Genomic DNA, 12720 nt, shown 5'->3' with positions numbered 1-12720 from the left:
AAAACATTTACTAGATTTACATAATAGTTAAAAGATAAGAAAATTATAGATAGTAGAAAAAAAATGTTGAATATTCAATGATAAAAATCAAGGTTGAATGTACACTGTATAACAGTTTCACCATTCTCATCTGTTTCACAAAGATTTTTTGAGTGAAAAGAGATTTCTATTAATTACTAAATAATTTACTCTTAGTTTATTTAAGAGTAAAAATAATAAAGTCAAACAATTCTTATAAAACTGTGGAACACTTTAATATTAAAGAAAATAAAAAATCGTATGTGGCTAGCCCTTAAGGGATCTCAGTGAGTATTTTCTGTATATTATTAATTTGTGAAATGCCCTATGAGAGCTTATTTTTATTCAATAAAAATAAAAATTTTAAATCGGCCCTTAATGTCTATTAGCTACCCAAAGTTATCTGTTCTGATATAATGCTAAGCTAATGTAATAGATCAGCTAATGTAAGGCTCTAGTAAATGCCATAATATTAAATTGGAAGAAATTGGTATTATTTTTCTATATATATGCGCAAAAATATAAGATCGGTTCGTATACTAACACTGCAATATCTAAAATCTGATTTTTTTGCATAACTTAATTGGCCTTTCGGATTATTATAATGAGATGAGATTGTATATAAGATTTCAAGAAAACCCCTTGATTACGTCCTTAAAAATAGTAAAATTTTCGAAATCGGCTTAGTGAAGATCTGACATACTCCAATGATGAACCATTCCACTGTTATAGCCAAAGTGAACTCATATATAAATTTTAATTAATCGGTTTAGCCGAAATTTAAGTTATAAGAGTCTACAGACAGATAAACAGGCAAACATCAACAGGCACTTGCCAAGTCGACTTTTGAAATTTGGTGCCACCATAAAACCTCTCTTGTTGTATGCAATACAGTCGGTAAAAGAGCGCTTTGTATAATGTAATTTCTAAAAGTTTTTTGACTTGGAACACACTAATAATTTTTACTTTAAAAATTGAGAATTTTTATTTGAATAGCAAACTTTTAAATTCTACTTTTGTAGCATTTTGTAGTTAAAGTGTTTAAACAATGTAGAAAAGATTTTCTTCGCATACAAAACCAATAAAAGAATAAAATTAATATTTTTCCTTAAGATTTTTTTCTACATTTAAATTATATTCTATATGTTTCTACGTACTGGGTGTCTTACAGAATTAATACTCGTATTTTTTTCATCCAAACTGAAAAATGAGATAAATTCAAACAAATCACTTACTAGAGCTCTCGTTCCTCTCCCTCTTCATCTTTTTAAGTTACTGGGTCTCAAAATTCGATTTCCTAAAAGACGGAAACTGTTATATTTGCAGAGGAAATAATATAACAGCTATAAAATAATTATATATTTGAGAGAGAATTCTGTTCATTTTCAAGCGCACAGATTTTTTCCTCACATAACTTTTGTACTTTAAGCCACGTTCAAGAGATTATAAAATTTTTTAAAGATTATTTTCAAAAAAATTTTCATTTTACCGTTATTCAGTCCCGTTTTTTATTTCGACACCAAAATTTTTTGCTCAAAACCTAAGGAATACAATGTCTACTTTATGTGAAAATGTGAAGTCCCCCCATATTACGTGAAATATTTAAAGTGTTTTAATATTAAGAAAATAATTTTGCTTTAAAAGAAAATAAAATTTTATAATTCAAAATATTATTTCTATACTTTTAAGTTTAAAATCAAAAATCAAAGAATCATAAATTGAATTATAATGGTAAATAGAAAAAAAAAAAAAAAGAGGAAAAAAAAAAGAATAAATCTAAGAAAAATTGTTTTCTTTTGTACTTGTTGAAATTTTTTTTTACACACATACACGCAAAAATAAACGTAAATATTTTGTACGTGCACCTATGTATGTACAAATTCTTCAAATCTATAAAGCTATAACATATATTTACTTACATATGTAAATTGTAAAATTTTACACTCATCAAAAATTTTCTTTCAAGGGCATGCAAATTGAAATTTACTCATTTCCCCACGCATACTTAAACGATGAAAATTCAACTGAAATTGATCAATTATGCAACGAGAATGGGGTTTTTACAACATTTACAACAGATTGTTACTAAAATTTAATTCATTCTACTATATACATATGCAATTCAAAGCCGGAAATTCAATAGGGTTGGGAATATAATCTAACAACGAAATACACATAAGTACGACCCTGGAGAAAAGTTTGAAATAAATTTATTTTAATCTTAAATACTTAATAAGTATTTTTGGTTGTTTAAGAGTAAAAATATAATAGTAAATTTTATTTCTTTTTAAATGAAAATTAAATAAATAGAATTTTAAGGGAAATTAATTTATATTGAATAAAATGTCTAATATAGCAGGAGTTATAGAAGGAGTTTTATGTTAAGTTTTGGCAAAATGAAAAAACAACAGTTATAAATCCTCTCAATTTTAATTGATCCTGTTTATTGAGCCAGCCAATATCTCTGTTATATGCTTTTTAAAATCTCTCCTATATCAAATAAAATTTATTTGTATGAGAGCGAGAACAAGAGAAGCGCAAACTAAATTCTTTACAATACATTCAACATACATACGTCTGTCTGAATGGGCCGTGCCGCATTTACTGTAAATTAAAATCGAATAAATTTTCAATAGTCAAAACAAAAAAAGCAAATCACTGTAATTTACGTAGTGTCTACGAGATGAAAAAGCTATAAAGAAAGTTTAGAAACTTGATTATTATACCCTGCACTTCGTGAAGGGTATATTAACTTTGGTATGGAGTTTGTAACTACTTGAAGGAGTCATCTGCGGTATGGACATATATATATATTCTTGCTCAGCGTAAAATTCTGAGTCGATTTAGACATGTCCGTCCGTCCGTCCGTCCGTCCGTCCGTCCGTCCGTCCGATCGCACGATAACTCAAAAACGAATAATGCAATCGACACCAAACTTTCACAAGTTTTTTCTTTTGTGCCAAGGACGAACCCTATTGTTATTGGATTAAGTCGGACAACGGGTTCGGGTAGCTGCCATACAACTCCAAGAGTTTATTTTAAATATTTCAAAAACTAATAAAGCTATAAATATAAAATTTTGTATAAATGTGTCCAATTATATTCTACACATGCTCTAAAAATTATAATGGGATAGCTGCACCGGTTCGGGTGGCTGCCATACAACTCCAACAGCAAATTTTTTATATTCGCCAAAATAATAAAGTCAGATTCATGAAACTTGGCAGTCATGTGTCCAATTATAGGTCAAATATATTTCCGAAGTTTTGGAGGAATTGCTTGACAGGTTCGGGTACCTGCCATACAACTCCATAAGCTAATTTTAAATATTTGGAAAAGTAATAAAGTCAGATTCATGAAACTTGGCAGTTGTGTGTACGATTATAGATCAGATATATTTGTGAAGTTTTAGTGGAATTGCTGGACAGGTTCGGGTACTTGCCATACAACCCCAAAAGCTTATTTTAAATATTTGGAAAAATAATAAAGTCAAATTCATGAGACTTGGCAGTCGTGTGTCCAATTATGGGTCAGACATATTTCTAAAGTTTTGGTGCGATTGCTTGACAGGTTCGAGTAGCTCCCATACAAGTCTAAAAGCTTATTCTTAATATTTGGAAAAATAATAAAGTCAGATTCATGAAACTTGGCAGTCATGTGTCCAATTATGGGTCAGACATATTTCTGAAGTTGTGGTTGAATTGCTTAACAGGTTCGAGTAGATCCCATACAAGTCTAAAACTTATTCTTAATATTTGGAAAAATAATAAAGTCAGATTCATGAAACTTGGCAGTTGTTTGTCCGATTATAGATCAGATATATTTGTGAAGTTTTGATGGAATTGCTTGACAGGTTTAGGTACTTACCATACAACTCCAAAAGCTAATTTTAAATATTTTGAAAAATTATAAGGTCAGATTGATGAAACTTGGCAGTCGGATGTCCAATCATAGGTCAGACATGTCCGTGAAGTTTCTATAGAATGATCTCACAGGTTCGAGTAATTGCTACACAATAACGAAAGGTGCAGGGTATAATTCAATCGGTTTATACCGACTGAAACGTTTTTACTTGTTTTTTTCTATTTTTGATTTATTTAATGGTTAACTGATATCGTAAAGTGTATATAAATGAAGCAAAACCAGCAAAGAACGGCAAATTGTATACAATAAATAGTCTTGTCATCGATTATTTGACATACCGAAGAAAAATTTTTTAATATGGCCGTCTCTGAGCGTATGCTTGTAGTTGAAAATTGAGAAATACTATTCTTCATTCTAAATTCCTTACCAACAAATTACGATATTGCAATTATATTAAGATTTTACACAAAAATTTTAAAACACTTAAAAAATTTATCAATAATGTAATTGAGGTAATTTGATTTTCCTTATAAATATTTCCAATCGTATAAAGAGCCTTGTGTGTAAGCATGAAATTTACTTATAAAAGGAACTCATGTTAATAAAGAAAATGCATAATATTTTTAATATCAATTTCATTTATAAGTTGAAGAATTTTAATAGTAACCAACCTATTAAGTTTTTGTAGACTTCCATTAAAAGTTCACAATTTTTTTTTTGCGTTCCTATTAGAAACTCCTTTAGAAACTTAGAAAATTATTTCAAAAAGTAAAGAACCAGAAAAAGAAAAAAGTAATAGGAAAAGCAAAACTCAACATTTGAAGAAAAATTTCATTTTTTTTTTTTATATTGAACGGAAAAGTTTCTGCAACATCAACAGAATGAACATTTTATTTTATTTATTTTTTTTTTTCTTTGAAATACAACCACTTAAATTTTAATTTTCACTTATTTCATTTTCTAAAAGGGTAATCATAGCATCAAATTCTAAAGGTATGCATAGTATGGGTATAGACATAGGTGCTATCATTTTAACTGTGTATATAAGAAACAATATTGCAATTATACTTGTTTTATACACTTTTCTAAATCACATAAAAAGGAGAAGGACAGATGAAATTTTTTTTTATTTTTTTTTTCTTACTTTTTAAAAAGGATAATTGAAAATGTGGATTGTTTTTTTTAAAATACAAAATTTGAAATTTTTTATTAATATTTTGATATGCTGTCAGTCACTCCGGAATCTAGACTCTAGATCAGATTATAATTGTATTTGGAGAATTGCCAAGGGATTGTAATTTTTGTGTGAATTATAAAAATTTCACTGGTTCGATTTCAAGTGTCAAGTATTGACTCCTTTTTTATCATTGCTTTTTTTGGGCCAGTATTATTTTAATAAAATAAAATGTTACACACGTTAACTGACCATTGCCGGTTGTATTAAATTATAAAGTGCAAAAATGAATGAAAAGTGCAGTTAAAGCCCTTTGAGAAAATTCAGCGAATTAGGAAATTAATTTCACTAAAATGAAGAAATTTTTTTCTTATCCGTGCCTTGTAATTGCATTATAGATTAGGTTAGGTTGCACGGCTCGCCGAAGAGTGTTCTTAGGCCACTTAAACCAGTTGTGGTGCTGCCGGATATTTCCCTTTTACCTTCATTAGAAACAGTCCGAATTGTTATGAAACCGGCAATTATGCATTATAAATGTCAAACGATTTTAATTTTCAAGAATTTCAAGAATATAGAAGACATATTTTTCTATTTAAATTTAGATACTTAAAAACTTATAGCTTCCTAAGAAAAAAAATGTGCTATTTTTAATTCATGTCATTTTAGTCAAAATTCTATTCGTTTTTCCATTACATTTTCATCACAAAGACAAAAAATAAAACAAGAAACATTTTTGTTCCTTTTTTTTTTCTCTCACAACTTAATTACGCTAAAATATTGCGAAATTTCATTTTAAATACAATTTTCTTTGGGAAAATAATAGAAACAGAAGAAAAAAGGGGCAAACATTATACAAAATGGAAGAAGAAGAAAAAAACAATCCGATCCTGTTCCTAACTTTATTACTCTTGTAATAACGCTAATGAAGTCCTTCTGTATTTGCTTGACATTAAATTACTCTTAAAATGTGAAAGTATTTGTCAGCTTTGCATATAAAAAATAAAAAAAAATGGAGGACAAACTATGTGTATAGCATAAGAAGACTAAAAAAGTTCAAAAGTTGATACTATTAAAATAGACACGTCTTGTGTCGGTGTTTCCGAGGAAATAGAAAAGAAAAAGAAAAAGATATTTTATTTTTTCTCTTTCATGTATGTCAAAGTAAAAAAAAAAATTTTTTTTTTTTAATATCTTAATTAAATTTCGCCGTAGATCTAAATTTTATATATATATATATATGGGTAATTTATGGGTAATTTAAAAAAAAGCAGAAATTTATTATATGAAGGAATAAATTGTTTAATTGAAGATCCAAGACAATTTTAATATACTTCATATAAAATAATAAAATGATTTTAAAACAAAATTGTGTCAATTATTTTAAAAGAAAATATTTGTGTCAAAGTGAGTAATGATGGGTAATGACGTGCACATTGGGAATTCAACACATACATTAAAACTTTCCGAACAAGTTAAACCTGAACAGGTAAAAAAACACATTTTCAAGTTCTTAATTTCAAATTAATTTCAAACTTATTCAAATTTCTCAAATTCAAACAACACCAAAAATGTTTCTTCATATGATAACGAAATCGCTTTGGTTCTCAAAATTTTTCAAAATATAGTTTCTCATTTAATATAGTAATACCACATGGTGGAAGTAAAATGTGTACATTTTAACAAACAAAAACAAATCAAAACAAATTATTTTAATAAATATTCAATCTTAGATATATAATACACTAAAAATATATATTACATAAGGTAAGATCCTACTGGTATATTAGGAATAAGCAAAGTCTATTGTACATATATCACTGTACACATAACGTATCAAAAATATGGGCTTGTACTGTGGCACCTATGCTTATATTACCAATTGTAGAAAGCATATATAGTCTTAATTAGTCAACTGTGCGAATTCTAATTTGATCGAATAGAAATACGCCCTGTGATTTCAAGATACAAGTATTATAAGAAAGACCATTTGCTCTCCCCGTCGGTGATAAATAATTGTTTTGAAACAGCAATTTTACTACCTGCCGCCGCCTCGTTTCTACAAAATATTAAATTTAATATTAAATATATATGAAAATATAAAAAATCTTTTAAAATACACTAGTTCCTTTCTAAATTAACACATGTTTTCTACTTTACTATACCTACCTACACTTGAAACTACATTGAGATTACAACTTTTATGTGAAAAGCAATGGGGATTATCAAAAATAATTTCTCAATAATAAATTTGTCCTGAAAATTTTCAAAACTTATTACTTTGTTATACATACTACTCGTATATCAGATTTTATGAAAATTAACTGTAAAATTTTTTATTCTAACACGACAAACTTTTTTAATTCATGATTTTTTAGAAAAAAAAAAATTATTTTTAATCATAAATAAGGTACAAGTCTTAGATAAAGAAATTTCCTTTTGTATTATGACTCATAAAAATTATATACACAAACCTTATATATACTAAAATTCAAAAATTATATTTTCTTTGAGCTTTTTAATTTCAATTACTAAAAGCATAGGAGTGTGCTTTTAGCCGGGATTCGTTATATTTTTATACAAAACTTGGGAGCATTTCTAAAATACATTTTGAGAAATTATGTTATTCAAGCTTTTTGATATATTTGTATGTACGTACGTATATGTGATCATATACGAGTATAGCGACTAAATATTATAATTTTATTCTAGGGTTGTTAAGGCTTATTAAAATTTTATATTGAAAAGTTATACCGTTTTTTTTAAATTTCGAATAATACTTAGTAGGAAACGAAATAAAAATCAAAGCAGGAATGAAATAATTTATAAAATTAATAGTAAAATCATTGAAAAACCGAATTATGGTGTAAAAAAGAATAAATTTAATTTAATTTCCAAAATTCTGGAAATTTTGCATCAATAGAATAATTATATAACTGTGAAATTTCAAAACAAAATTATTTATGTACATAACTTTTGGAAGACTTTGGATAGTGGTAGGCTGAGTTTCAAGGAATAGAACAGGATATGATAAATTTTCCTCTTAATTTTATTAGAAATTTTATCATATTTCATTTTAAGTCAATTAAGAATTTACATTAAATTTTTATACAATATTATAATTCTTGCATACTCTAACAATCCAGCAAGTACTAAGACATATTTGAAACAAAACTAGCAATTATGTTGGATAATACTATTAAATCACATTTAGGTACTATTAAATTATTACTCAATGTTTTGTATCGACAGCTCTACTTTAAAGAATATTAATCAACATGCTCTAGTTATGTTTTATGTATTAACGGAACTTTATTCTACATTTTCAAAAATGGACAACGGCAGACGTATTACGACAATTCTATACTATATGAACAGATAAACGGCATGTATATTGTCATCTACCACCTACCTACCTACCACCTACCTACGTACCACCAACTGAAAAGTTGAAAAAGTTGACCAGTTACTAAAACCCAATTTCCAAATATATTAAAACTTAATATATAGAAATAAATATGAGCTATTCTGCATTTAAAAATTTTATGGTAGTTTGGAATGTGAAACTCAACTGGAGATCTTATTAATAGAACTTGCTTTATCCTTCCTTAATCCTTGCTTTAGACTACTGTAATTACCTATGGCTATAATATGAGATATCCATGATCGGGATAATAAAAAGAGAATAAACATGAAAATATAATCTCATAATTCTGTAATACAGATAAAGGTAAAATTGTGTAGAGCTCAAAATTTTTCTAAAACAAAAGTACCTAAATTTTTAATTAATTAATAATTAATATGAAATTAAAAAGAACAAATTCTGTTACAAGTACGAATAACTTGCTCGATACATCGCAATATCATATGTTCCCTCCTTCCGCCCCCTCTTCTTAATTAATAATTACAAATCATAATCAAATCAGAATTAAAATAATTTTAATAAATATATAGTTTTAATATCAATGATAGTCATAACAATATTATTTTAAATAATTTAACACAAAAATATATTTTAAAATTTATAATAAATAGTTTTCTTTGCTAATCTTAATTTTAAATTTAATCTTAAAATTTAAAAATTTAATTCTTAATAAATAATAATTGTTCTTTTATTTTTTTAATTATAATTTAATTAATTTATTTACTAATTTGATTTTTATATTTTAATTTTAGAGTTGGTATTTTTACTATTTATTTACAATATATTTCAATATTTTTAATAAATAATTTTTTTTTGGTTTTTGTTTTTATTTAATTAATTAGAATAATTATTATTATTAAATTATTAATTTACAATATTAATAATTAATTAAAAATATTTACAATATAATTTACAAAAATTTTTTTAATTAAAATTAATTATAATACAAGTGTTCTAGAATTTTAAAATTATATGCCTATATTAATTAAGTTTAAAATTTAAATATTACATAATTAACTATATGATTATAGCCTAATATTTAATTGTCTATTAAATTAAGAATATTGTCCTTTCCTATAGTAAGATCGGCAACTTTTTTTCAAGATAATATTATTGGCTGTTTCAAGGAATTTTCTAATATTTGAAGAAAACTGATAAAATTTGATGGAAATTTTTCGAAAATCTATTATTTTTATGAAAAATGCAATTTTTTGAATATAAGCAATTTGAAAATTTTGAGAAAAAAGAGTTTTGAGTTCCTCTTTCCTAATTATTTCTAAGAAGATTCTAAGATATCCTTTCCATAGTCTTTCCATAGTACTTTATTTAGATGATTGCTTAATTAAAATTGGTTATGACACGAAATATCGTATTTTCCAATATTGTAACTCATATTCTAATTCTTTATATGTTTAACAAACTGCAAATATAATTGTACTTTTAATTTGGCAAGAATTTAATTAACATTATTTGCTCACGACATAAATAAATCCCCAGTTTTTAAATTCAAATTTATTCAATAAATAAAATTAGATTGATAAATTCCATTTTAATCAGAACATCTAACAAAATTCTATAGTCAACTAAAATCTCTTCCACCAAAAAACAAACATTTAAAAAAATTTCTTATTCTTTAATGTAGGGGGAAGTAAAATTTCAATCTTAAACGCAAATAATGTCAAAACTTTAAAGTTTTTTAAAAACTTTTCTATTAAAAAAATATTTTTTTCTCTAACAAAAAAAAAAAAATAAATTTACAAGTTATACGAAATTCAAATGGAATAATAAAATCTTTTTTTTTCTCAGAAAAAATTTTACCATAAAGAAAAATTGAATTGAATGTTAAACAAAGGTAACGAAAATAAAGTCACATATATACAAACATAATGTGAATTGCATAATAAATGGTTGAAATATTGCATTTTCCAAAGAAAATAAATACTTACACAGGGTACATAACTACTACTAGGTATACGTGAGAGAAGAATTCATGTAAAGCATACAACACATGCACATTTCTACTTATCGTTTTTGATTACTTGCAGCAAACATTTTTATTTTATTTTTTTTTTTTTGTGTTTTCCAACAAATTCTTAAAATATTATGCGGAAAATTTTTGAAACGCCTTATTTATATACTCTTATTCTTTTTCATCTACAATTCATAAATTCTACTAAATAGAAATTGACATGGCATTATAAAAGACGTCTTTCGATTTCAATTACGAAAAAAGCAAGACAGTAGCCATAAGAATTCGACTATACAATTACCAAATAAGACAGTAGCCATAATTCTGTCGTACAGGTAAAATAATTTAAAAAAATTTAAAGAGAAAATGAAATGGCCCCACATTGTTATGTTTTACTGCGCCCGAAAACATGTTAATACATAATAAATTTGGCCTGTTAGATGTTAGTAGTTAGTCTGTTTCTGGTGAAATTTGATTGTAATGCGAATTTTAATGCGAAACTCCAATTCATTAGGGAGAAAATTTATAATTTTCTCGAAAATTATGTTTTTCAGTGCTAATTAAACAATTATTTTTTTAATTGTTTTTAGGGCTTCATTCAGACATGCAATTTTTTGTGTGCAATTACTACTTAATTCTATTATCCACTAAAACTGTTTGATTTCTTAGTTTTGAGCTATCATACAGTTGCATGTATGCTTGATTGAATATAAGCCTATTGAATACAAATAAGCAATCAAACAATTATTGTAAAACTAAAAATTGAGTTGAACAATTAAATTTGAGTCCTATAAGTATTTTCAAAAAGAATTTCATGTAAAACGTAATGGCATGTTTTGAAAATTCAAATTATATAGAATTATAGAAGTGCGTAGTGATGAATACATTAAATTTTTAAATTTTTGTAAATGAAAAGTATAGTTTAGTTATACAAAAGCATCCTGAATGTGTTATCCTTACTATTTTTCCAAAAGAACGTTATAATCTCAAAATCCATCCCATAAATGTGAGGAACTAAAATAAAGTTAAGAAATATTAGAGATTTATCCTTTAAATTTTTTGTTCTGATTTTTGTTTGCTTGTTTTTTTTTTCTGCATATTTACATATTGTGTGCTCTTGCATATATTACAATAAAATCATAAAATGGAAAAATGTTTGCTACAAAAATTTATTACCTTTTATTTAAATTTTAAATTGCAATGGAAGGTAATTTGAAAATTTTTTCAAATGTATAAGCATTTTCTTTCTTCTTCTTCTACTTCTTAATATTAAAAAATATTGTGACAATTTTTTTGTATTCGAAAATTTATGGCATAGCTATTTTGTTTTATAAATTTTGGATTTCGAAACCTTAATAACCTGTTCTTATTCAATTTTCAAATGTTATAAAACAAATTTATTGAATTCTATTTATAAAAAATTGGAGAAACCATGTGCTCCCTTAAGATTTTCTATTATAGAATTACAAGTTAGTATATGCTTTACATGCTACTGTAATAAGATTACATTTTCTACCTTTCATTTTTGCTACATTTCTTCGTACTATAATATTTTAAAATTACACAAAATTAATTTTAGTTGCCATAAAATTTGTTTATACATAATATTGGACATTATTTTTTTGTTCTTAATAATATTTGTGTGATATCATCAACATTCTTCATCAGTAATAGTATAAGATCCACGAAATTCACTCATTGGTGTTGCATTTGCTGTTGATGGTGTCATTAATGGAGCTCCTTGTAATGAAATTGCTAATGGAAGAGCTGATGGTGCACATAAACTTAATGCACCACGAGATTCTGTTACCGAACGATATCTAGCTGGACGGCCGGATCTAAAAATAAAAAAAAAAGAATGAAAATATTTTAATAAGCACAATTTTAAAATACAAATGCATCACGCTATTCTGATTTATGATTTTTTAAGTAAAACAGGGCTGGAATTTGTAAAATAATTATAAAAAAATTAAATTTTAAAATTTGGAAAAGCACATTTTGGATGTCTAATTTTATGCTACTTATAGTACTACTGGCATTGAAGTATGTATTTTCTATACGGTAAAGAGTCAGGCGCTACTATCAATAAATAAGCACAAATAAAAATCGATATAAATCATTGAAAATCTGCAAAGAAGTCCAAGAAACAACAGTGTCTCTGGTTTCCATAATCATTGTTAAATCTTATTATTATTGTCAACTTGTAACACAAACATTTAATTTTCGATTTACATCCTGAAGCATGTCCTTAAGTATAATATATGCACACAAGTA

General features: G+C 26.0%; 1 protein-coding gene across 1 annotated transcript in view; it reads right to left on the bottom strand.

The window, feature by feature from the left end:
- Positions 1–9756: 9756 nt before the first annotated feature.
- LOC129608179 (uncharacterized) overlaps positions 9757–12720 on the bottom strand; it is a 58412-nt gene continuing 55448 nt past the window's right edge. The window contains exon 8 of the mRNA XM_055519534.1: positions 9757–12284. Coding sequence (XP_055375509.1) covers positions 12098–12284 — 187 coding nt within the window. The 3' untranslated portion in view covers positions 9757–12097. The remainder of the gene's footprint in view (positions 12285–12720) is intronic.

The sequence above is a fragment of the Condylostylus longicornis genome, unplaced genomic scaffold, assembly GCF_029603195.1.
Source record: "Condylostylus longicornis isolate FDR11 unplaced genomic scaffold, ASM2960319v2 ptg000030l, whole genome shotgun sequence".
Classification (NCBI taxonomy): domain Eukaryota; kingdom Metazoa; phylum Arthropoda; class Insecta; order Diptera; family Dolichopodidae; genus Condylostylus; species Condylostylus longicornis.
The sequence above is the reverse complement of the archived record's forward strand: the minus strand, read 5'-3'. Positions and strand labels throughout refer to the sequence as shown.